This window comes from Cherax quadricarinatus, chromosome 49 (assembly GCF_038502225.1).
Source record: "Cherax quadricarinatus isolate ZL_2023a chromosome 49, ASM3850222v1, whole genome shotgun sequence".
Taxonomy (NCBI): Eukaryota; Metazoa; Arthropoda; class Malacostraca; order Decapoda; family Parastacidae; genus Cherax; species Cherax quadricarinatus.
Window position 1 is genome coordinate 2,762,263 of NC_091340.1, and position 27,254 is coordinate 2,789,516.

The 27,254-nt window shown below is 39.7% G+C and overlaps 1 protein-coding gene across 1 annotated transcript in view; it reads right to left on the reverse strand.

Moving 5' to 3' along the window:
• Positions 1-1,037: 1,037 nt before the first annotated feature.
• Positions 1,038-27,254, reverse strand: part of LOC128696979 (chromatin assembly factor 1 subunit B-like) — a gene marked incomplete at its 3' end in the record, with an annotated part of 47,766 nt that continues 21,549 nt past the window's right edge. The window contains 5 exon segments of the mRNA XM_070095092.1: positions 1,038-1,152; positions 11,461-11,733; positions 12,680-12,849; positions 20,544-20,649; positions 21,430-21,590. Of these exon segments, the coding sequence (XP_069951193.1) occupies positions 1,038-1,152; positions 11,461-11,733; positions 12,680-12,849; positions 20,544-20,649; positions 21,430-21,590 (825 nt within the window).

The window sequence follows — 27,254 nt, forward strand, 5'->3', positions numbered from 1 at the left end:
GAGAATCTTTTTCCAAAGGTAATGGCACCAATGGTACAAAATTTGATGGAAAACCCGTGGAATTACATTTTCGCATAGTTAGTGGTGTCGGCGATATTTACACACCAAAGATTTCGATCACTTTGAGTCCTATTTTAAGTCAATTCCCTTGTTCTGGTAGACCAAACTCTTAACTATATCACTAGTATACCTTTCATTCTATCGATGAAGTACAAGAAAGTGTCCATTTAAACTAGTTCTACTACCCAATAAAGTGATCAAAAATCGGTAATTTGGCCAATTTCACACAAAATTAAAAAATTGCCAATTTAAAAATAGGGTTCAGGATAAACAATGCAGACATGCCTGGCATTTAAACATTCCCCCCAGTTCATTAGTTACGTCCCCATGCCTCTCCTAGATTACATCTTTCCATTCTGAATTTTTATTCACACAAAAAAAGAATTACTGTTATGCAGACTACTGCATTATTGTAATAATTATACAAATAATGTCAGCCACTGGACAAGTGACGTAATTTGTGTCTGGAATATCGGAAAAAATAAAACATTTCCGCTGCATTGAGCTCAAATTCAAGCTACTTCCAGTCCTGAAACCAATCAAAATCATCTTTATTTCTGTAATATATCTTTCATTTTATTAAATGATATCAAGAAACCGAGAATATAACCATAAAAACCACCCGAAAATACACTGTAAAGCCGCTATTTTAAACGAATACACCGTCAGTTTTTTTCCCGCATCATGCAGTGCGTGGGGCAGGATTTATTTTTATATTGTGCACACTCGCCACAGACCAAATTTACCACTCATTGCTTATCCAAGTGAGCTGAGCTCATCACATAGTACTATGGAACAGACCCTGAGCTCAAAGCCCTAGTACTATGGCATGGACCTCGAAAGGGTTAATACTTTATATCTCAATGTGTTACCTCATTATTTATGCATACAAATATTTTAATATACAATAATTAGCCTTAAATATCCTAATTACTAGTGCATTCAACATGTAAGTGCATATGGCATATGCTCATTACCTGAGTATCATGGGAAGGCTGCGCCGACTCTAAATTGTGACTGGTTAAGTTTTCTTCGTTCTTGAGGGATTTACTTGAGAGAGTTATCAGTGTTACTCTCTTCCCTGGCTTGGAGCTGCAAGTATATACAGTATAAGTAAAAGTATGTGTGTGTGTATACATACAGTGTGTGAGTGTGTATCTGTTAGTGTGTGAGTATATATAATAAAAAATGAAAACTTTCAAAATAAGAGAAATAACATAAATGGTGGCTTTTATGTCTACGATACTGTTCTGCACTCATAGCTCCATTAAAGACAGGAGAGATATCAGAGCAGGAAAATATATAGAAATCATATGCATAACTACTGGGAATGTACATACTTGAAATGCACTCTTTGAAGCAGAGGAGAGAAATACTTAGTACTGTACTATATTCTGTACATGGAAGATACAATGAGGGCATTTACCTAAATCCACACACCATTAGCGTTATAAATTACTAGAATAAAACATATGGAAGGATGTGTAAAATGAAACCAGTGAAAAGCCAGGGCATCATAAACACAAACCAAACCATGTCAACATCCATAGTACAAGACACTCTCATCTGTTACCAGCAGATATAAAAAACAACTTGCTTGAACAAAGGTAGGTATCTTCAAGAAAAAACTGAACCATTACCTGAAAAGAAACACTTTCACCACCATTCACACTATTACTGTCTTTCCAGAGGTGTGCAGTTTTAACAGTTAAGATATCCTTCCAAACAGGTAATATCCCAAACCCCTCCTTTAGAGTGCAGGCACTGTACTTTCCACCTCCAGGGCTCAAGTCCAGTTAACCGGCTTCCCTGAATCCCTTCACAAAATATTACCCTGCTCACACTTCAAAACCTCGTCAGCTTCCAAAAACCATTTGTGTAAACTTGCTCCCATCTAATACTCGCACATACCTGCTGTATGTCCAAGCCCCTTGTACACAAAACTTCTTTGACCCCCCTCCCCCATCTTTTCCTAGGATGACCCCTACTCTGTCTTCCCTCCACTAGAGATTTATAAACCCTCCATGTCATTCTAATTTGCTCCATCCTCTCTAAATGACAAACACCTCAACATCCCTCTGGATAATACCAAGTGTTTCTGGAAGTTTTGCTACTCTTGCAGTCCCAAACAGCCATTACAATCAGGCACCTTCAGTAAAAAGTAGTTTACTTTCCTTCTGAAGAATGGATGGTGACTGTAATTCTAATTGTGATTACGGTAATCCTATTTTTCACTGGGGTACTTCCCTACTTCTGCCTGAACATCTCATATAAATAGTCTATGCTTCTGTTTGTAGACTAGGTACCTAGTTTTCCTGTATTCTCCACAAAGGGATTATCAGAAATATGTTACCTATGCATCATCAACATTCAATGCCTGCAAATATCCTGGGCTTGCAGATCTTTTCACAGGTTTTGGCAAGCATGTGTTTACTGATACTCCAGCAGCACTGAAGAGGTGTAGATGTCCTTTACCAAGAAGACAAAGTCATACAATTAAAAACACAAGTATGGAGGCCTACTGGCCCATGCTAAGCAGGTCCTTTTCACATCAAACTTTTCTCATTCATTTCTTTAAAGCTACTCAAGATTTTAACTTCCAAGATGCTACTTGGTAGCTTGTTCCACTCATCATCTACTTTATATTGGACTGATGAAGCCACTGTGTGGCGAAACGTTTCTTCAATGAAGATGCCCATGTTCCATAGGTGTCTCAATTCTTCAACTTGTCGGTTTTCAAAACCGTTCATCACAATGCTACTGCCAAAACAAACCATTTCTCACCCACTACAATGGATGTCTCCACTTCACACCTGCCTAATGCCAGCCATATATGCACATGCAAGCCTGCATACAGTTACCCCCTGTTGCAACATGTGCACCTATTTGCTGAAGAGGCTATCTAACAGTGATATATGTAGCTCTCTTTTCACCTGTTTTGCTTTTCTGTTCAAATTATTTTTTACTTTTCATCCAGTGAGCATTTGTGATACGTACTTCAATCCAAATACCTACAAAGATCTGAAAACAGAAAAATGCTAGAAGCAAAAACAGAAAAGACGGAGGGTAAATCTAGAGACAGGAAAACAGAACCATTTTTTTTTTCAACAAGCTGGCCATCTCCCACCAAGGCAGGGTGACCCAAAAAGAAAGAAAATCCCCAAAAAGAAAATATTTTCATCATCATTCAACATTTTCACCTCACTCATACATAATCACTGTCTTTGCAGAGGCACCCAGATACAACAGCTTAGAAGCATATATAACATATCCCTCCAAATTGCTAATATCCCAAACCCCTCCTTTAAAGTGCAGGTATTGTACGTACTTCCCATTTCCAGGACTAAAGTCCAGCTATATAAAAATAACCGGTTTCCCTGAATCCCTTCACTAAATATTACTCCAACAGTTCGTCATGTCCCAAAAACCATTCATCTCCACTCACTCCTATCTAACATGCTCATGCACGCTTGTTGGAAGTCCAAGCCCCTCGCCCACAAAACCTTCTTTACCCCCTCCCTCCAAACTTTTTGAGGACGACCCTTACCCAGTCTTCCTTCCTCTAGATTTATACGCTCTCCAAGTCATTTTACTTTGGTCCATTCTCTCTAAATTACCAAGCCATCTCAACAACCCCTCCTCAGACCTCTGACTAATACTTTTATTAACTCCACACCTTCTCCTAATTTCCACATTCCGAATTCTCTGCATAATATTTACACCACACATTGCCCTTAGACAGGACATCTCCACTGCCTTCAGCCGACTCCTCACTGCAGCATTTACAACCCAAGCTTCACACACATATAAGAGTGTTGGTGCTACTGTACTTTCATATATTCCCTTCTTTGCCTCCATGTTTAATGTTTTTTGTCTACAAATGTCTCAACGCATCACTCGCCTTTCTTTCCTTCATCAATTCTATGATTAATCTTATCCTTCATAAACTCCCAAATATCTGAAAACATTCACATCTTCCATACTCCCTCCCTCCAATGTGATATCCAATTTTTCTTTATCTAAATCATTTGATACCGTCATCACCTAACTCTTATCTATGCTCATTTTCAACTTTCTACTTTTACACACCCTCCCAAATTTGTACACTAACCTAAGTAACTTTTCTTTAGAATCTCCCACAAGCACAGTATCATCACCAAGAAGTATCTCTATTAACTCCCATTTTGTACTTGATTCCCCATAATTTAATCACTACCCTTCTCCCCAACACCCTACCATTTACCTCTTTCACAACCCCATCTATAAATATATTAAACAACTATGGTGACATTACACATCCCTGTCTAAGACCTACTTTTATTGGGAAGTAATCTCCCTTTCTTCTACACACCCTAACCTAAGCCTCACTATCCTCAAAAACTCTTTACTGCATTTAGTAACTTACTACCTATTCCATATACTTGCAACATCTTCCACATTGCTTCCCTATCCACTATCATATGCCTTTTCTAAATCCATAAATGCAATGAAAACTTCCCTACCTTTATCTAAATACTGTTCACATATATGCTTTAAAGTAAACACTTGATCTACACATCCCCTACCCACTCTAAAACCTCCTTGCTCATCTGCAATCCTACTCTCTGTCTTACTTCTAATTCTTTCAATAATAACTCTACCTGGTATACTCAGTAAACTTCTTCTCTTCTTTCAACATACCAGCCGTATCCCACTGAGGTGGGGGTGGCCCAAAAGGAAAAACGAAAGTGTCTCCTTTTAAATTTAGTAATATATAGAGGAGAAGGGGTTACTAGCCCCTTGCTCCTGACATTTAAGTCCCTCTTATGGCACGCATGGCTTAAAGAGGAAGAATTGTGTTCCACTTCCCCATAGAGAGGAAGTGGAACACAATTCTTCCTCTTTAAGCCATGCGTGCCATAAGAGAGACTTAAATGTCAGAAGCAAGGGGCTAGTAACCCCTTCTCCTCTATATATTACTAAATTTAAAAGGAGACACTTTCGTTTTTCCTTTTGGGCCACCCCCACCTCAGTGGGATACGGCTGGTATGTTGAAAGAAGAGAAGAAGTTTTATTATTATTATTATTATCACACTGGTCGATTCCCACCAAGGCAGGGTGGCCCGAAAAAGAAAAACTTTCACCATCATTCACTCCATCACTGTCTTGCCAGAAGGGTGCTTTACACTACAGTTTTTAAACTGCAACATTAACACCCCTCCTTCAGAGTGCAGACACTGTACTTCCCATCTCCAGGACTCAAGTCCGGCCTGCCGGTTTCCCTGAACCCCTTCATAAATCTTACTTTGCTCACACTCCAACAGCACGTCAAGTATTAAAAACCATTTGTCTCCATTCACTCCTATCAAACACGCTCATGCATTCCTGCTGGAAGTCCAAGCCCCTCGCACACAAAACCTCCTTTACCTCCCTCCCTCCAACCTTTCCTAGGCCGACCCCTACCCTGCCTTCCTTCCACTACAGACTGATACACTCTTGAAGTCACTCTGTTTCGCTCCATTCTCTCTACATGTCCGAACCACCTCAACAACCCTTCCTCAGCCCTCTGGACAACAGTTTTGGTAATCCCGCACCTCCTCCTAACTTCCAAACTACGAATTCTCTGCATTATATTCACACTACACATTGCCCTCAGACATGACATCTCCACTGCCTCCAGCCTTCTCCTTGCTGCAACATTCACCACCCATGCTTCACACCCATATAAGAGCGTTGGTAAAACTATACTCTCATACATTCCCCTCTTTGCCTCCAAGGACAAAGTTCTTTGCCTCCACAGGCTCCTAAGTGCACCGCTCACCCTTTTCCCCTCATCAATTCTATGATTCACCTCATCTTTCATAGACCCATCCGCTGACACGTCCACTCCCAAATATCTGAATACATTCACCTCCTCCATACTCTCTCCCTCCAATCTAATATCCAATCTTTCATCACCTAATCTTTTTGTTATCCTCATAACCTTACTCTTTCCTGTATTCACTTTTAATTTTCTTCTTTTGCACACCCTACCAAATTCATCCACCAATCTCTGCAACTTCTCTTCAGAATCTCCCAAGAGCACAGTGTCATCAGCAAAGAGCAACTGTGACAACTCCCACTTTATGTGTGATTCTTTATCTTTTAACTCCACACCTCTTGCCAAGACCCTCGCATTTACTTCTCTTACAACCCCATCTATAAATATATTAAACAACCATGGTGACATCACACATCCTTGTCTAAGGCCTACTTTTACTGGGAAATAATTTCCCTCTTTCCTACATACTCTAACTTGAGCCTCACTATCCTCGTAAAAACTCTTCACTGCTTTCAGTAACCTACCTCCTACACCATACACCTGCAACATCTGCCACATTGCCCCCCTATCCACCCTGTCATACGCCTTTTCCAAATTCATAAATGCCACAAAGACCTCTTTAGCCTTATCTAAATACTGTTCACTTATATGTTTCACTGTAAACACCTGGTCCACACACCCCCTACCTTTCCTAAAGCCTCCTTGTTCATCTGCTATCCTATTCTCCGTCTTACTCTTAATTCTTTCAATAATAACTACCATACACTTTACCAGGTATACTCAACAGACTTATCCCCCTATAATTTTTGCACTCTCTTTTGTCCCCTTTGCCTTTATACAAAGGAACTATGCATGCTCTCTGCCAATCCCTAGGTACCTTACCCTCTTCCATACATTTATTAAATAATTGCACCAGCCATTCCAAAACTATATCCCCACCTGCTTTTAACATTTCTATCTTTATCCCATCAATCCCGGCTGCGTTACCCCCTTTCATTTTACCTACTGCCTCACGAACTTCCCCCACACTCACAACTGGCTCTTCCTCACTCCTACAAGATGTTATTCCTCCTTGCCCTATACACGAAATCACAGCTTCCCTATCTTCATCAACATTTAACAATTCCTCAAAATATTCCCTCCATCTTCCCAATACCTCTAACTCTCCATTTAATAACTCTCCTCTCCTATTTTTAACTGATAAATCCATTTGTTCTCTAGGCTTCCTTAACTTGTTAATCTCACTCCAAAACTTTTTCTTATTTTCAACAAAATTTGTTGATAACATCTCACCCACTCTCTCATTTGCTCTCTTTTTACATTGCTTCACCACTCTCTTAACCTCTCTCTTTTTCTCCATATACTCTTCCCTCCTTGCATCACTTCTACTTTGTAAAAACTTCTCATATGCTAACTTTTTCTCCCTTACTACTCTCTTTACATCATCATTCCACCAATCGCTCCTCTTCCCTCCCGCACCCACTTTCCTGTAACCACAAACTTCTGCTGAACACACTAACACTACATTTTTAAACCTACCCCATACCTCTTTGACCCCATTGCCTATGCTCTCATTAGCCCATCTATCCTCCAATAGCTGTTTATATCTTACCCTAACTGCCTCCTCTTTTAGTTTATAAACCTTCACCTCTCTCTTCCCTGATGCTTCTATTCTCCTTGTATCCCATCTACCTTTTACTCTCAGTGTAGCTACAACTAGAAAGTGATCTGATATATCTGTGGCCCCTCTATAAACATGTACATCCTAAAGTCTACTCAACAGTCTTTTATCTACCAATACATAATCCAACAAACTACTGCCATTTCGCCCTACATCATATCTTGTATACTTATTTATCCTCTTTTTCTTAAAATATGTATTACCTATAACTAAACCCCTTTCTATACAAAGTTCAATCAAAGGGCTCCCATTATCATTTACACCTGGCACCCCAAACTTACCTACCACACCCTCTCTAAAAGTTTCTCCTACTTTAGCATTCAAGTCCCCTACCACAATTACTCTCTCACTTGGTTCAAAGGCTCCTATACATTCACTTAACATCTCCCAAAATCTCTCTCTCTCTCCTCTACATTCCTCTCTTCTCCAGGTGCATACACGCTTATTATGACCCACTTTTCGCATCCAACCTTTACTTTAATCCACATAATTCTTGAATTTATACATTCATATTCTCTTTTCTCCTTCCATAACTGATCCTTCAATATTACTGCTACCCCTTCCTTTGCTCTAACTCTCTCAGATACTCCAGATTTAATCCCATTTATTTCCCCCCACCGAAACTCCCCTACCCCCTTCAGCTTTGTTTCGCTTAGGGCCAGGACATCCAACTTTTCATTCATAACATCAGCAATCATCTGTTTCTTGTCATCTGCACTACATCCACGCACATTCAAGCATCCCAGTTTTATAAAGTTTTTCTTCTTCTCTTTTTTAGTAAATGTCTACAGGAGAAGGGGTTACTAGCCCATTGCTCCCGGCATTTTAGTCGCCTCATACGACACGCATGGCTTACAGAGGAAAGATTCTTTTCCACTTCCCCATGGACAATAGAAGAAATAAAGAAGAGCAAGAGCTATTTAGAAAAAGGAGAAAAACCTAGATGTATGTATATATATATGCATGTACGTGTCTGTGAAGTGTGACCAAAGTGTAAGTAGGAGTAGCAAGATATCCCTGTTATCTAGCGTGTTTATGAGACAGAAAAAGACACCAGCAATCCTACCATCATGCAAAACAGTTACAGGTTTCTGTTTCACAGTCATCTGGCAGGACGGTAGTACTTCCCTGGGTGGTTGCTGTCTACCAACCTACTACCTGCAGTAAACTTATTCCGTTATAATTTTTACAGTCTCTTTTGTCCCCCTTCCCTTTATGTAAAGGAACTATACACGCTCTTTCATACATTTATTAAACAAAAATACCAACCACTCCAACACAATATCCCCCCTACTTTTAATATTTCTGTCATGATTCTCTCAGTTCCTGCTGCTTTACCCCTTTTCATTCTATGTAGTGCCTCACGCACCTCCCCCACACTCACATCATGCTCTTCTTCACTCCTAAAAGATGTTATACCTCAAGAATAACCCGTACATAGAAGAGAGGAGCTTATGACAACATTTTGGTCTGACTTGGACCATTACAAAATCACACTAACGAAAAGGAGAGGAGGGAGTACATGTAGGCAGGAGGTGGTAGTGGTAGTAGTAGAGGTAGAAGGTAGTAGTAGTGGGGAAGGTAGTATGGAGGAGGAGGAGCGAGTCAAATACTAAGAAAGCGGAGCACTGCAAGGGAGCTAGGTGCCCACAGAAGGCAAGAGCAAGAACACAGAGGGGGGAAAATAAAATAAATAAATGTAGATGGATGGTTCAGAGAACTGACATGTTGATAAATTAGACACATGTGCAACTCTTGGGTATCTTTATTGAGGAAACGTTTCGCCACACAGTGGCTTCATCAGTCCATACGTAGGAGAAACTTGAAGAACAGGAGGAGAATGAGGTCATCAGTCCCTCAACCTTGAGTCGATGTGTTCAGTCCATCAATCTTGAGTAGAATACGGCATATGAGGGAAGAAGCAGCTTATAAACCGTATGGCAGGAGAGGTGTAGCAGTCATAGGTGGTGTCACATTTGTTCAATGTGGAAGTAGGTCGTGCCCAAGAATTAGGCAAGCGACACTGCAACTTCTTGGGATCTTAATACTTAGTAATTCTTCGCTTGCCTAATTCTTGGGCACGACCTACTTCCACATTGAACAAATGTGACACCACCTATGACTGCTACACCTCTCCTGCCATACGGTTTATAAGCTGCTTCTTCACTCATATGCCGTATTCTACTCAAGATTGATGGACTGAACACATCGACTCAAGGTTGAGGGACTGATTACCTCATTCTCCTCCTGTTCTTCAAGTTTCTCCTACGTATGGACTGATGAAGCCACTGTGTGGCAAAACGTTTCCTCAATAAAGATACCCAAGAGTTGCACATGTGTCTAATTTATCAAAATAAATAAATAAATAACTCATGAAGGAACAAATACCCAGGGTAGAAGAAAGACAACCCAAAGGAGAAAAAGAAAAGAGGGAGAAGAAAAAGGAGGTGTTCTGAAGTTTGGATCATTTTATAATGTAGTGGGAAAAGACAGCGCCTACGGAGATGAAGCCAGGACTAAGATTCATACAAGGAAAGTTGTGTATTAGGGAGAATTCAACCAGATGGCTACTGTTGAAGTTGTAAGTAGGGAAGACAGTTTTAGCAGAAGACCAGTCGATAGGATGACTGTGATCCCTGACGTGACAGAAAAGAGCATTGTTAGTGTCAGCAAGCCTAACACTACTTTTGTGCTCCCTAAGTCTGTCAGAAAGAGAACGGCCAGTTTCTCCAAGAGGACAGGAGGAACAAGAAATAGAGTAGACACCAAGAGCATCTGTAGAGGGAGGAGAGGTATTAGTGCGAAGAGTGTTACTTTGGTGGAAAGTAAGTTTGACGTCTAAGGAACGGAGAAAGTCGTCGAGATTAGAAAGGCCGGAAATGTAGGGAAGGCAGAGGACAGAAGAGTTCCAGGAGTAGAGAGTTTGGGAGAGAAGAAATTACGTTTAGCATGTGAGAAGGCAGAGTCTATGAAATGGAAAGGGTAGCCAAGACGGGAAAACGAATTATGAAGAGTGGAAATTTCTGATTGAAGGAACTGAGGATCACAAATGCGGAGCACACGGAGAAAGAGGGAGATAAGAACCCTTTTCTTGACAGAGGAAGCATGATAAGAAAAGTAGTGAATGTACATGCCACTGTGCATAGGCTTGTGGTAAATGGAAACGGCAAAACCTGTATCTGGTCCAAGTCGGACCAAAACATCACTGTAAGCTCCTCTCTTCTATGTGTGGGTTATTTGTGTATCATTCCAGTCACAGTATTGTGCTTTTTTTTGTTATTTATACCTCCCTGGCCAGCACATGAAATTACCACCTCCCTTTCATCATAAACATTTAAAAGCTCCTCAAAATATTCCTGCCATCTACCCAATACCTCCAGCTCCCCATCTACTAACTCTACTCTGTATTTAACTGACAAATCCATTCGTTCCCTAGGCTTTCTTAACTTGTTTATCTCACTCCAAAATTTTTTCTTATTTTTAGCAAAATTTGTTGCCAGTGCCTCTCCCACTCTTTCATCTGCTCTCCTTTTGCACACTCTCACCACTCTCTTCACCTTTCTTTTACTCTCTATATACTCTGCTCTTCTTACAACACTTTAATCTTTAATCACACCCTTTACTTCATCATTCCACCAGTCACTCTGTTTTCAATGAAAGATGGAAAAAAATCTGTCTATAAAATATTGATAAGAGATGAAGGCTATTAAAAATATACAATGGGAAATTCACAAATAAAAGAAAGCATTAGCAAAGCAACAGAATATCACAGTGGCAGAATAAAATACTGGGATCCAAGAGGAGGAAATATGTGGAATCATTAAATTATATGAACTAAAGATGGGTATTTACAAGCATAGCTCTGCTCAGTAACTACAAAAAGGTCAACATTCATACACTGAAGAAGTGCAGTACAAACCTTTCCCCAGCTCTCCTCACAGTCATGGGCTTCTTTATAACCTGGCAAGATGACTTCTCCTTGTCAACTGTTGCTGCTGCTGTTGTTGATTCAGTCATGGGTACTGAAGCTGGTGGTGGATCCTCTGAATTTAATGCACTAGAGTCTACATTCTCTTTTATATTTTCTTTAATTTTTTCTCTGTATGGAATTCCAAGTTCATCTTTAGAAAAGGACATTAAGGAACAATAACCATCAGTTGAGGAAACGACAAGGATGCGACCATCTGGGGACCTGAAAGAAACAAAAGTCAACTAAGAATAAACAAACATGCTGCACACAGTAAATCACAGACTAATCATCTACTTGGGTCAAATCTTAATCAACAGTAGTAATAGCAGTAGAGTGCATATATAAAACTACCCTTGATCAAAACTTACATTGGTTAAAGAACTTGGCATTACTTTTTTAACACTGACCATTTCATCAAGGTAGGGCGACCTGAAAAAAAAAAGCACGCATGTGCACTCCCCCTCTAGTTCATCTTTCCTGTTGTCTCTCTATCTCTTTCACCCATCTTGTACCCTCCATGGTTCAAAATTTAGGGACCAAAACTAGAGAGCACATTCAAGGTGTGATGTCACAAACGTATCAGAACGCATTAATAATCTTTGGGTGATTTATAATGAAAATTATTACTATGAAGGCCAGCACTGTTTGCTTTATCATGATGGTTCAGTTTTACTAATTCCAGGCCAAGCTTAACCACCATTCTTGCAAGCTCAACAACACTTGAGATATTTGGGAAAATTCAACATATTTTAATATTCGATTAGACCCAGGAAATAGAGGTGGGAAGAACAGTGCCTGCGCTCTGAAGGAGGAGTGAGGATATTGCTGTCAGTGGGTAATCTAATTATGATTTCAGAACATTTCAGGCAAAATGTAAATAAAATGATGGTGAATGAGCTTCCTTCTTTGGCTCACCCTAACTTTGTGGAAAATGGTCATTGATTAAAAACAAAAGTCTGATAAAGTATACATCTGAGGAAGGACAGACTTATCTAAAAGAAAAGAATTTTTACCATTATGGAATGTTTATGTATTATTCAAAATGTAAAGTGTCTCCATTCAGTTAATTTAGATGCAAACTAGTAAAATGAAAAAAAAGTGGAAAAAAAATGCACTCAACATTTATATACAGCACAGGCATAAAAACAGACATTTGGTTCACTCTTACCAGGTTACATCACTGAGTCGAGTGTAGTGAATATTGGAAACTTTAGCAAAGGGAACCGGCTGCTGAGTATCATAGAGTAGAACTGCATTCTGAGTAGCAACAGCAAATATCATCCTATAAGGCAAATTAAACAAGTTCGAGTATTCCTGCCATTGTTCTCGAGGCTCATCCTGAAAATCAAGATTGTGATTTAGCATTCATAACATATTCAGCATCAAAAGTAAGAACACCACATAATATTACAAACCACTTTTAAAAAATATAAAAGAACCACATTCACAAGATGTATTTATATCACTGTACAGTCCAAGAAAGGTATTCCTGTGTTCCCTAAGCCCAGCCCCCTCTACTTCAAAACATGCAAAAATAAGAATACAGAATGCAAGATAAGTTTGTAATGCAGTTAAGTGCTTCCAAAACTTTCAATAAAAATTGCAAACTGACACTTACACAGACCAGCCTTGAAAATTTAAAACTAACCATAATGAATGAATTTGTCAGTTAAAAACAGTAGGGGAGTTAGTAGATGGGGAGCTGGAGGTATTGGGTAGATGGCAGGAATATTTTAAGGAGCTTTTAAATGTCATTGAAGAAAGGGAGGCAGTAATTTCATGCACTGGCCAGGGAGGTATAACTTCTTTTAGGAGTGAAGAAGAGCATGATGTGAGTGTAGGGGAGGTGTGTGAGGTATTGCATAGAATGAAATGGGGTAAAGCAGATGGAACTGATGGGATCATGACAGAAATATTAATAGCAGGGGGAGTTACAATGTTGGAGTGGTTGGAATTTTTGTTTAATAAATGTATGAAAGAGGGGAAGGTACCTAGGGATTGGCAGAAAGTGTGAATAATTCCTTTATATAAAGGGAAGGAGGTCAAAAGAGATTGTAAAAATTGTAGGGAAATAAGTTTACTGAGTATACCAGGAAAAGTGTATGGTAGGATTATTATTGAAAGAATTAGAGGTAAGACAGAGAGAAGGATTGCAGATGAGCAAGGAGGATTTAGAGTGGGTAGGGGATGTGTAGATCAGGTGTTAACACTGAAGTATATATGTGAACAGTATTTAGATAAAGGTAGGGAAGTTTTCATTGCATTTATAGATTTAGAAAAGGCATATGATAGAGTGGATAGGGGAGCAATGTGGCAGATGTTACAAGTGTGTGGAATAGGTAGTAAGTTATTAGATGCTGTAAAGAGTTTTTATGAGGATAGTGAGGCTCAGGTTAGGGTGCGCAGGAGAGAGGGAGATTACTTCCCAGTAAAAGTAACTTTTAGACAGGGATGTGTAATGTCACCATGGTTGTTTAATATATTTATTGATAGGGTTATAAAAGAAGTAAATGCTAGGGTGTTGGGGAGAAGGGCGAGATTAAATTATGGGGAATCAAATACAAAATGGGAGTTGACACAGTTACTTTTTGCTGATGATACTGTGCTTTTGGGGGATTCTAAAGAAAAGTTGCAAAGGTTAGTGGACGAATTTGGGAGGGTGTGTAAAGGTAGAAAGTTGAAAGTGAATATAGATAAGAGTAAGGTGATGAGGGTATCAAATGATTTAGATAAAGAAAAATTGGATATCACATTGGAAGGAAGGAGTATGGAAGAAGTGAATATTTTCCGATATTTGAGAGTCGACTTGTCAGTGGATAGGTTTATGAAGGATGAGGTTAACCATAGAATTGATGAAGGAAAAAAGGAGAGTGGTGTGTTAAGGTATCTGTGGAGACAAAAAAAAGTTGTCCATGGAGGCAAAGAAGGGAATGTATGAGAGTACAGTGGTACCAACATTCTCATATGGGTGTGAAGCATGGGTTGTAAATGATGCAGCAAGGAGGTGCTGGAGGCAGTGGAGATGTCGTGTCTAAGGGCAATGTGTGGTGTAAATATGCAGAGAATTTGTAGTGTGGAGTTACTAAAAGTATTAGTCAAGAGGGCTGAAGAGGGGCTGTTGAGGTGGTCTGGTCATTTAGAGAGAATGGAACAAAGTAGAATGACTTGGAGAGTGTATAAATCTGTAGGAGAAGGAAGGCTGGGTAGAGGTCGTCCCCGAAAAGGTTGGAGGGAGGGGGAGTAAAGGAGGTGTTGTGGGCAAGGGGCTTGGACTTCCAGCAAGCATGCGTGAGCGTGTTAGATAGAAGAAAATGGAGATGAATGGTTTTTGGGACCTGATGAGCTGTTGGAGCATGAGCAGGGTAATATTTTGTGAAGGGATTCAGGGAAACTGGTTAGCTGGACTGGAGTCCTGGAAATGGGAAGAACAATGCCTGCACTTTAAAGGAGGGGGGTTTGGGATATTGGCAGTTTGGAGGGACGTCTAAGCCATCGTGTCTGAGTGCCTCTGCAAAGACAGCAAGTATGTGCAAGTGATGGTGAAAGTGTTGAATAATGATGAATGTTTTTTCTTTCTTTTTGGGTCACCCTACCTCGGTGGGAAATGACCGACATGTATAAAAAAAAAATCAATAACAACAAATGTTTATTTGAACAAAATCCACCAGCACCAAGTTTAGAGTTACCAGATGTTTCATTGCAAAGTTATCAGAATTGAAGCCGATTGTAAAAAAGCATTAAAAATTTCTTTTAACACAAGAGACAACTCCTACTAAGTTAGGGTAACCCAAAGGAAACAGCATTATCATTTTTTTTTTTTAGCAAGTCGGCCCTCTCCACTGAGGCAGGGTGACCCAAAAAGAAAGAAAACCCCGAAAAAGAAAATACTTTCGTCATTCTTAATAGTTTTGCTTCACTTAAAGCCAGGACATCCAGCTTCTTCTCATTCATAACATCCACAATCATCTCTTTCTTATCATTTGCACAACATCGATGCACATTCAGACTTCCCACTTTGATAATTTTCTTCTTCTTATTCTTTTTAGTAATTATTACAGGAAAAGGGGTTACTAGCCCATTGTTCCTGGCATTTTAGTTGACTTTTACAACATGCATGGCTTACAGAGGAAAGATTCTTATTCCACTTCCCCATGGATATAAAAGGAAAAGTAATAAGTCCAAGAACTATTAAGACAAAATCAAAGAAAACTCAGATGGGTGTACATGTATGCGTAGTGTGACCTAAGTGTAAGTAGGAGTAGCAATACGTACCTGTAATCTTGTATATTTATGAGACAGACAAAAGACATGAGCAATCCTACCATCATGTAAAACAATTACAGGCTTTCGTTTTATACTCACTTGGCAGGACGGTAGTACCTCCCTGGGTGGTTGCTGTCTACCAATCTACTACTGCTATTTAATAGATATCCTGCTAGAGGTACATAAATATCACAATTAAGAAACCACAGTCTCTTGTCATTCTGATCTGACATGCTCATACAAGCTTGCTAGATACTCAAGACCCAACACTCAAAACTTCCTTTACTACCTCCTACCAGCCTTTCCTGGTACAACCCTAACCAATCCTTTCCATTCCTGATTTATACACCCTCTTGGTCATCCTACTCTGCTCCATCATCTCTAATGCCCACACCACCTTGCCTCAGCCCTCTGAACTACAGTCTATCTTTGATAATCTCTCACCATTGTTTAATTTTTCTTACTGGTTACAAACCATGCTGAGCTTTTATCCATTTACATACAAATTTCTTGTCATATTTATTGAATAATTTTATTTTGTGTACATCTTTAATGTCTTTATATTTTTTTTTTTTTTTTAACAAGTTGGCCGTCTCCCACCGAGGCAGGGTGACCCAAAAAAGAAAGAAAATCCCCACCGGTGGCCTGGTGGCTAAAGCTCCCGCTTCACACACGGAGGGCCCGGGTTCGATTCCCGGCGGGTGGAAACATTCGACACGTTTCCTTACACCTGTTGTCCTGTTCACCTAGCAGCAAATAGGTACCTGGCTGTTAGTCGACTGGTGTGGGTCGCATCCTGGGGGACAAGATTAAGGACCCCAATGGAAATAAGTTAGACAGTCCTCGATGACGCACTGACTTTCTTGGGTTATCCTGGGTGGCTAACCCTCCGGGGTTAAAAATCCGAACGAAATCTTATCTTATCTTATCTTAAAAAGAAAATGCTTTCATCATCATTCAACACTTTCACCACACTCACACATAATCCCTGTTTTTGCAGAGGTGCTCAGAATACAACAGTTTAGAAGCATATACGTATAAAGATACACAACATATCCCTCCAAACTGCCAATATCCCAAACTCCTCCTTTAAAGTGCAGGCATTGTACTTCCCATTTCCAGGACTCAAGTCCGACTATATGAAAATAACCGGTTTCCCTGAATCCCTTCACTAAATATTACCCTGCTCACACTCCAACAGATCGTCAGGTCCCAAGTACCATTCGTCTCCATTCACTCCTATCTAACACGCTCACGCACGCTTGCTGGAAGTCCAAGTCCCTTGCCCACAAAACCTCCTTTACCCCCTCTCTCCAACCCTTTCGAGGACGACCCCTACCTCGCCTTCCTTCCCCTATAGATTTATATGCTTTCCATGTCATTCTACTTTGATCCATTCTCTCTAAATGACCAAACCACCTCAACAACCCCTCTTCTGCCCTCTGACTAATACTTTTATTAACTCCACACCTTTTCCTAATTTCCACACTCCGAATTTTCTGCATAATATTTACACCACACATTGCCCTTAGACAGGACATCTCCACTGCCTCCAACCGTCTCCTCGCTGCTGCATTTACCACCCAAGCTTCACATCCATATAAGAGTGTTGGTACTACTTTCATACATTCCCTTCTTTGCCTCCATAAATAACGTTTTTTGAACAACATATACATCAATGCACCACTCACCTTTTTTCCCCTCATCAATTCTATGATTAACCTCATCCTTCATAAATCCATCCGCCGACACGTCAACTCCCAAGTATCTGAAAACATTCACTTCTTCCATACTCCTCCTCCCCAATTTTTCTTTATCTAAATCATTTGATACCCTCATCACCTTACTCTTTTCTATGTTCACTTTCAATTTTCTACCTTTACACACATTCCCAAACTCATCCACTAACCTTTGTAATTTTTCTTTAGAATTTCCCATAAGCACAGTATCATCAGCAAAAAGTAACTGTGTTAATTCCCATTTTGAATTTGATTCCCCATAATTTAGTCCCACCCCTCTCCCGAACACCCTAGCATTTACTTCTTTTACAACCCCATCTATAAATATATTAAACAACCATGGTGACATTACACATCCCTGTCTAAGACCTACTTTTACCGGGAAGTAGTCTCCCTCTCTTCTACACACCCTAACCTGAGCCTCACTATCCTCATAAAAACTCTTTACAGCATTTAGTAACTTACCTATTCCATATACTTGCAACATCTGCCACATTGCTCCCCTATCCACTATCATATGCCTTTTCTAAATCCATAAATGCAACAAAAACTTCCCTACCTTTATCTAAACACTGTTCACATATATGCTTCAATGTAAACACTTGATCTACACATCCCCTACCCACTCTGAAACCTCCTTGCTCATCCGCAATCCTACATTCTGTCTTGCCTCTAATTCTTTCAATTATAACCCTACCGTACACTTTTCCTGGTATACTCAATAAACTTATTCCTCTATAATTTTTACTATCTCTTTTGTCCCCTTTCCCTTTATATAAAGGGACTATACATGCTCTCCGCCAATCCCTAGGTACCTTCCCCTCTTTCATACATTTATTAAACAAAAGTACCAACCTCTCCAACACTATATCCCCCCCTGCTTTTAACATTTCTGTCATGATCCCATCAGTTCTAGCTGCTTTACCCCCTTTCATTCTACGTAATGCCTCGTGTACCTCCCCAACACTTACATTCTGCTCTTCTTCACTCCTAAAAGACTGTATACCTCCCTGACCAGTGCATGAAATTACCGCCTCCCTTTCTTCCTCAACATATAAAAGTTCCTCAAAATATTCTCGCCATCTACCTAATACCTCCCTCTCCCCATCTACTAACTCCCCTATTCTGTTTTTAACTGACAAATCCATACTTTCCCTAGGCTTTCTTAACTTGTTTAACTCACTCCAAAATTTTTTCTTATTTTCATTAAAATTTCTTGACAGTGCCTCTCCCACTCTATCATCTGCTCTCCTTTTGCACTCTCTCACCACTCTCTTCACCTTTCTTTTACTCTCCACATACTCTGCTTTTCTTATAACACTTCTGCTTTGTAAAAACCTCTCATAAGCTAACTTTTTCTCTTTTATCACACCCTTTACTTCATCATTCCACCAATCACTCCTCTTTCCACCTGCCCCCACCCTCCTATAACCACAAACTTCTGCCCCACATTCTAATACTGCATTTTTAAAACTATTCCAACCCTCTTCAACCCCTCCCCCCCACTACTCATCTTTGCACTAGCCCACCTTTCTGCCAACAGTCGCTTATATCTCCCCTGAACTTCCTCCTCCCTTAGTTCATACACTTTCACCTCCCTCTTACTTGTTGTTGCCACCTTCCTCTTTTCCCATCTACCTCTTACTTTAACTGTAGCTACAACTAAATAATGATCCGATATATCAGTTGCCCCTCTATAAACATGTACATCCTGGAGCCTACCCATCAACCTTTTATCCACCAATACATAATCAAACAAACTACTTTCATTACGTGCTACATCATACCTTGTATATTTATTTATCCTCTTTTTCATAAAATACGTATTACTTATTACCAAATCTCTTTCTACACATAGCTCAATTAAAGGCTCCCCATTTACATTTACCCCTGGCACCCCAAATTTACCTACTACTCCCTCCATAACATTTTTACCCACTTTAGCATTGAAATCCCCAACCACCATTACTCTCACACTTGATTCAAAGCTCCCCACGCATTCACTCAACATTTCCCAAAATCTCTCTCTCTCCTCTACACTTCTTTCTTCTCCAGGTGCATACTCGCTTACTATAACCCACTTTTCACATCCAATCTTTATTTTACTCCACATAATCCTTGAATTAATACATTTATAGTCCCTCTTTTCCTGCCATAGCTTATCCTTTAACATTATTGCTACTCCTTCTTTAGCTCTAACTCTATTTGAAACCCCTGACCTAATCCCATTTATTCCTCTCCATTGAAACTCTCCCACCCCCTTCAGCTTCGTTTCACTTAAAGCCAGGACATCCAGCTTCTTCTCATTCATAACATCCACAATCATCTCTTTCTTATCATTTGCACAACATCCACACACATTCAGACTTCCCACTTTGACAATTTTCTTCTTCTTATTCTTTTTAGTAATCTTTACAGGAAAAGGGGTCACTAGCCCATTGTTCCCAGCATTTTAGTTGACTTTTACAACACGCATGGATTACGGAGGAAAGATTCTTATTCCACTTCCCCATGGATATAAAAGGAAAAGTAATAAGACCAAGAACTATTAAGATAAAATCAAAGAAAACTCAGATGAGTGTGTATAAATAAACGTGTCCATGTATGTGTAGTGTGACCTAAGTGTAAGTAGAAGTAGCAAGACATACCTGTAATCTCTTATATTTATGAGACAGACAAAAGACACCAGCAATCCTACCATCATGTAATATGTTTACCATCTTTTAGTCTTAATTTTAAGCTTGCCTAAAATGCCCTGCATAACCATGTGCAATATTATTTATATGTCATCCATATTTGTAAAAATGATGCATTATGTGGAAATAATGTATTGGAAGTTGAATTTGAAATTTAGATATACAAATATAAGCCTACCCTTACCAAAACTGTGAAGAACAGACCAAATTTACATCTCACATTTTTTTATTAAACTATGTAACTAGTCATGAGAGAGATGAACCTGGATCAGCCTACTCACATGGCACCCTGTTATTGCATGAGAAGCAAGCATTATCAGGCCTTAAAACTTACATTTAGTGGTTCATCTTCACGTGGTATGGGCTTCAACTCGAACAGAATTGGACAGAATCTCACAGCTAATGTGTATTTATCTTTAGTGGGAAGATAAAGTACAGGCCTGTAAGAAAAATGGAAGTAAACATTTATGATAAACAGAAATGCCAATGGAAGATACTTATTAATAATCAAAAAATTAAAAAAAAAATAATGTCATATTTTATAAGGTTTTCAATAATACCTTTACAGTGAATAACCAGGATAAATTACAGTACAGTGATAGTGCCCTCACTGGATGTGTACAGCACATTCACTAAGAAGGAAACTAAGTAAATTTTGAGAGTAACTTTAAGAATTAAGTGTGGCAGTCTACTAGTGTGTCCATTAGACATGCATAGCCCTGCCTGGAGGTCATTTATCTAGAGGCTCAAGACTAAAGAAAAATCAATACCAACCACTAGCAGCAAGACTAAGTAAAGGTTTTGGGAAATCAATGCACAAAGTCTCACAATGAAAAATATATGGACCTTTAAAAGAGAATTGAGCTCTGTATTATGAAAGTAAAAAATTACTAAATTACTTAATGTAAAAGGAAAAACTTTTTTCTTTCTAGGTTACCCAGTCTCAGTGGAATGCAGTAGGTGTGTTGAAAGATGAAGAAAAAAGAAAGAAAAAACATAACTGATCCAAATTTAAGACTAGGAAAAAGATTATCAATATCTGATAATTGACTTCTGCAATAAATCAGACCTATCACTTTTTCTTCCATGCATAAACAGTATAATAAATTTATATAATTTATCAGCAAAATTCATACTAAATCTCTTAGCATTTAAAAAAAAAATTATGCAGGTCCTAAACAAAAGAAACAGATGGTACTCTTAAGATAAACATATCTCACTTGGAGAGAGCATGGCGAGAAAACACGTAGGCGACATTAGTTATTTTTCCATTATCGTCTTCTACAATGCCAGAGGGTGTCACTAGGAGCTCCCCGTCTGGTGAGAAACTGAGCCGGCGGCAGAAGGACTTCAGTGTGTCATCGTAGAATAATCTTGTAGACTGTGGATAAATATATTTTTTTTAGAAATTATCAAATATTTCTCACTAAATGAGAAAAATAAACTGTTAATAGTGGGTACATTTTTATCAGAACAAAGTATACCCGAGCCCCAATACACTTTATAAAACACTTACCGCTTGTTTTAAATGAAATAAACTAAGTAACCCTACTCACCCTTACTCATTTCCTAGCTGTCTTCCCATAATACTGTCAACACAATTTTAAGGATTCACCAAAATTTATCATTCCTACCATTCCTCTAGAGTTCAGACACTGCATTTACTGGTACAAATTAAGAAAAGCTAACCTGTTTCCCCTGAATCCCTTCACAAATTGTTCTCTCAAACAGCATATTAAAATCCTGAATAACATTTGTTTCCTCTCTCATTTAACATTCTCACACATACTAGTACCTTTTTTTTTTTTTAGCACAACTGCCATTTCCCACCAAGGCAAGGTGACCCAAAAAAGAAGAAACTTCAGTGTTTTTTTTTTTTTAATAATTTATACAGAAGTGGTTATTAACCCCTTGTTCCCGGCATTTTAGCAGCCTCTCATGAAACACGTGGCTTAATGAGGAAGGATTCTTTTCCATTTCCATAAAATCAACTAATATTGTTACCCTATTCTAATTTTTATCAAACTGTGTTATCTAAATTATACAATAAGTATAATGATTTTTTTATTTAAGTGTCAAACACTGAGCAATGCAAAGTGAGAAATCACAAGCACAGACATATAAAATACAGGCAAGAGAACTGTATATTTCAGCCTTGGATAGAGGTCGATATAGACCAGCTTCAGCAGATGAAGAGGGAGGTCAGGCCACAGCCAGTGAAACACCCAGCAACAGTTACCAGCAGATAGCATCTACTCCCATGACTAAAAGCGCAGGAATAGCAACACTGAAGAAAAAACGAACTAGTGACATGAGTATTATGAGGAACTGCAACCTTAACAGTAATAAAGTGATATCTACAGCACTAACTGTGTTGTAAGAACTGCAAGAATGAGTGATAACTACCAGAGTGTAGGGTTGTTAATTAAGATACCAGCTGAAATAACAGACCTTCAGTTTCTTTAGTGACGATTTATTCTGACGAATTCTGTGCTCTCTCAGTCATCCAATACAACTTTCACTCCAAGTAGACCGGAGCCATCCCTTACACGCATGCATGCATGCAAACACACAAGCACATACTGGAGTATGCAGCACCAGTTTGAAACCCACACCAGGTCAAGCACGTCAAGAAATTACAGAAAGTGCAAAGGTTTGTGACAAGGTTAGTTCCAGAGCTAAGGGTAATGTCCTACGAAGAAAAGTTAAGGGAAATTGACCTGATGACAATGGAGGACAGGAGGGTTAGGGGAGACATAACCACATACAAAATACTGCGTGGAATAGACAAGCTGGACAGAGACAGTATGTTCCAGAGAGGGGACACAGAAACAAGGGGTCACACTTGGAAGTTGAAGACTCAGATGAGTCAAAGGGATGTTAGGAAATATTTCTTCAGTCATAGAGTAGTCAGGAAGTGGAATAGTCTAGCAAGTGATGTAGTGGAGCCAGGAACCATACACAGCTTTAAGACGAGGTATGATAAAGCTCATGGAGCAGGGAAAGAGGACCTAGTAGCGTTCAGTGAAGAGGTGGGGCCAGGAGCCGAGTCTCGACCCCTGCAACCACAATTAGGCGAGTACAATTAGGCGAGTACACACAAAAAAAACATATATGTATGCTTGTACATGTATGTGTAGTGTGACCTAAGTGTAAGAAGACGTAGCAAGACGTACCTGAAATCTTGCATGTTTATGAGACAGAAAAAAAGACACCAGCAATCCTACCATCATGTAAAACAATTACAGGTTTCTGTTTTACACTCACTTGGCAGGACAGTAGTACCTCCCTGGGCAGTTGCTCTCTACCAACCTACTACCTTTCAACACTTCTTTCAACACACCAGCCGTATCCCACCAAGGCAGGGTGGCCCAAAAGGAAAAACGAAAGTTTCTCCTTTTACATTTAGTAATACAGGACTCCCTCAACATTCACGTTTTCAGCTTTCGCGGGCTTCACACATTCGCGAATTCCCAACCGCCAAATCATATTCAAGTTTCCCGCCACCTGCGAGTCCCTACTACCCTCCCACCGACCCCCGCAACTGGCAGCCAGCCCTCCCACCACTCAGTGTGGTGAGTGTTTTGTTTGTTCATTATTTGCTATTAAACTGCAGTATAAATAATGTAAACCCATTCATGACTGCATATTGGAATGGTTATTCGGACAGGTATTAGACGGTGACGTGTGTTTACTCTTGAACACAGCAAAGAATCAAACGTTTCTGCTACTGCTAATAATAACAATAGTAATAGTAATAATAATAATAATAATAATAAATACGATATAATTGAAGAAGGAAGTTGTACAAAAATATGAGGGAGTGGTTGACACATCGTCAGTGTGGCTTTGTTTATGCTGGAGTGAGCATTAGTCTCCCTGCTCTAATAAACATTTCACAATAATTCATTGTGTTTGGTACTTGTAGATTGAGTGCGACTGGAGTGGTAGAGGCAGTGGTTGAGGCAGCTGTTGAGGCAGCTGTTGAGGCAGCTGTTGAGGCAGCGATTGAGGCAGCGATTGTGGCAGTGGGTGAGGCAGCGATTGAGGCAGCTGTTGAGGCAGCAATTGAGACAGCTGTTGAGGCAGCGATTGAGGCAGTGGTCACTGAGGCAGCTGTTGAGGCAGCGGGTGAGGCAGCTGTTGAGGAAGCGATTGAGGCAGCTGTTGAGGCAGCAATTGAGGCAGCTGTTGAGGCAGCAATTGAGGCAGCTGTTGAGGCAGCGATTGAGGCAGTGGTCACTGAGGCAGCTGTTGAGGCAGTGATTGAGGCAGCGGGTGAGGCAGCTGTTGAGGAAGCGATTGAGGCAGCTGTTGAGGCAACTGTTGAAGCAGCGACTGAGGCAGTGGTATTTAATAACATACATGTTATTAATAATAATAATACATGTTATTAATATGTACTATTATTTATAACATATATGTTATTAAATACCACTGCCTCAACCACTGAATTATTGTGAAATGTTTGGAAGAGCAGGGAGACTAATGTTCACTCCAGCATAAACAAAGCCACACCGACGATGTGTCAACCACTCCCTCGTATTTTTGTACAACTTCCTTCTTCAATTATATCGTATTATTATTATTATATTATTATTATATTATTATTATTATTATTACTATTGTTATTATTAGCAGTAGCAGAAATGTTTGATTCTTTGCTGTGTTCAAGACTAAACACATGTCACCGTCCAATACCTGTCCGAATAGCCATTCCAATATGCAGTCATGAATGGGTTTACATTATTTATACTGTAGTTTAATAGCAAATAATGAACAAACAAAACACTCACCACACTGAGTGGTGGGAGGGCTGGCTGCCAGTTGCGGGGGTCGGAGGGAGGGTAGTAGGGACTCGCAGTGGTTGGGGAAGTGGTGGAGGCATTGGTGGAGTCTGTGGTATTTAATAACATACATGTTATTAAAGCATAACATGTATATATTTAGTACAATTTACGACGTTTTCATGTATTTTATGATTGTTCATGGTTCAACAAGTTAAGGAAGCAGTATTGTATTATATTTCCCTACAATATATTGGGGCACCAAACATTCACGGTTTTTCAACATTCGCGAGGCTCTTGATCCCCTAACCCTCGCGAATGTTGAGGGAGACCTGTATGTACAGGAGAAGAGGTTACTAGCCCCTTGCTCCCGGCATTTTAGTCGCCTCTTACAACACACATGGCTTACGGAGGAAGAATTCTGTTCCACTTTCCCATGGAGGTAAGAGGAAATAAACAAGAACAAGAGCTAGTAAGAAAAATGGAAGAAAACCCAGAGGGGTGTGTATATACATATATGCTTGTACATGTATGTGTAGTGTGACCTAAGTGTAAGTAGAAGTAGCAAGACGTACCTGAAACCTTGCATGTTTATGAGACAGAAAAATGGACACCAGCAATCCTACCATGATGTAAAACAATTACAGGTTTCCGTTTTACACTCACTTGGCAGGATGGTAGTACCTCCCGGGGTGGATGCTGTCTACCAACCTACTACCTAGGAACAATAAATTACAATTCTTATTCTGACATTAATTTAAAAATAAAATTAAGGGAAAGGTAAATATCCAGGTCTGTTGTTAGTCCTGACCAAAATTAAGTCATGGATTCTTGTTCAAATCCATAAAACTCATGCACCATCATTAATTCAACTGCTATCTTGGCAGAAGTATTCAGTCTTAACTCAACAATCATCCAAAATGCAACATCCACACACACACTTTCTTCAGATTTAAGGCATAGTCCCTTCCACCTTTAGAAATCAAGTCTGGCTCACTGGTTTTCCATGAATTTATTCATATATATTACCTTGCTCAAACTCCAATAGCACATCAAGCAATAAAAAACAACTTTACTACACTCACACTGACCTAATACCTTTGCACACTCCTCATGAATGCTCAGGCCCCTAAAACTTAAAACCTTTACTATCCAACCTTATGTCCCATGATTCCTATCCTAGCTTCCTTCCAATCAGCATTTATACACCCACTTAGTCATCCTATTCTGCTACATCTTTAAAATCCTTAACTACATCAGCAACTCCTCCTCTACCCTCTGAATTAACTTTTCTTAATCTGTCCCCACACTATTTTTTTAATTTCTAGTCTGAATTCTCTGCATAATAATTACAATAACTCACTGATCTTCAACCTGACATCTCCATGTCTCTAGCCTCCTTACTGCAACATTAAACCCATTCAATGGTCATTATGTAGAACTACGTCATTGAGGCCAGGGTCCATTGTGTAGTTCTATGTTATAAGCTCAGCTCACTCAGATAAGCTGCAAGTGGTAAATTTTAGACTAGATATAAGAGAATGAGTGTGTAGTTAGTGTGCACAGTATAAAAAAATCCTACCCCAAACAGTGCATGATGGGAAAACAAAACTTTGACCACGTGTTTGGTTTCAAATAATCACAGTGACTGTTTTTTCTTGGATGGCTTTTATGGTTTTATTGGCTTTTTCATGGTATCATTTAATAAAATGGAAGACGTACTACTAAAAATGAGATGATTTTGATTGGTGTCAGTACTAAGAGTAGCTTGAAATTGAGCTTGAAGTAGCAGAAATATATGATTTTTGCCCCCCCCCCCCACTTCTTCACTGCTGCCCCCGCTTCCTCACCACTGCTCCCACTTCCTGACCACTGCCCCTGCTTCCTCACTGCTGCCCCCGCTTCCTCACTGCTGCCCCCGCCTCCTCACTGCTGCCCCCGCCTCCTCCTCACCACTGCCCCCGCCTCTTCACCATTGCCCCTGCTTCCTCATCGCTGCATCGCTGCACTTCCTTGTCACTGCCCCCGCTTCCTCGCCGCTGCCCCCGCTTCCCACTGCTTTCCTCACCGCTGCCCCATTTCAACTTGCAAAACACAAACAAAGCCAACACAGTTCAAGGAATAAAAGTGAATGAATGAAATGTTTCCTCAGTACTGTACTGTTTTTAATAAAATCCCCCATTGTCTTCAGCATCTAGTGTTGGCAAAGATGTTTTGTGAATTCTGTGCACTATTTTCTTGGTACTTCCAATATCTGG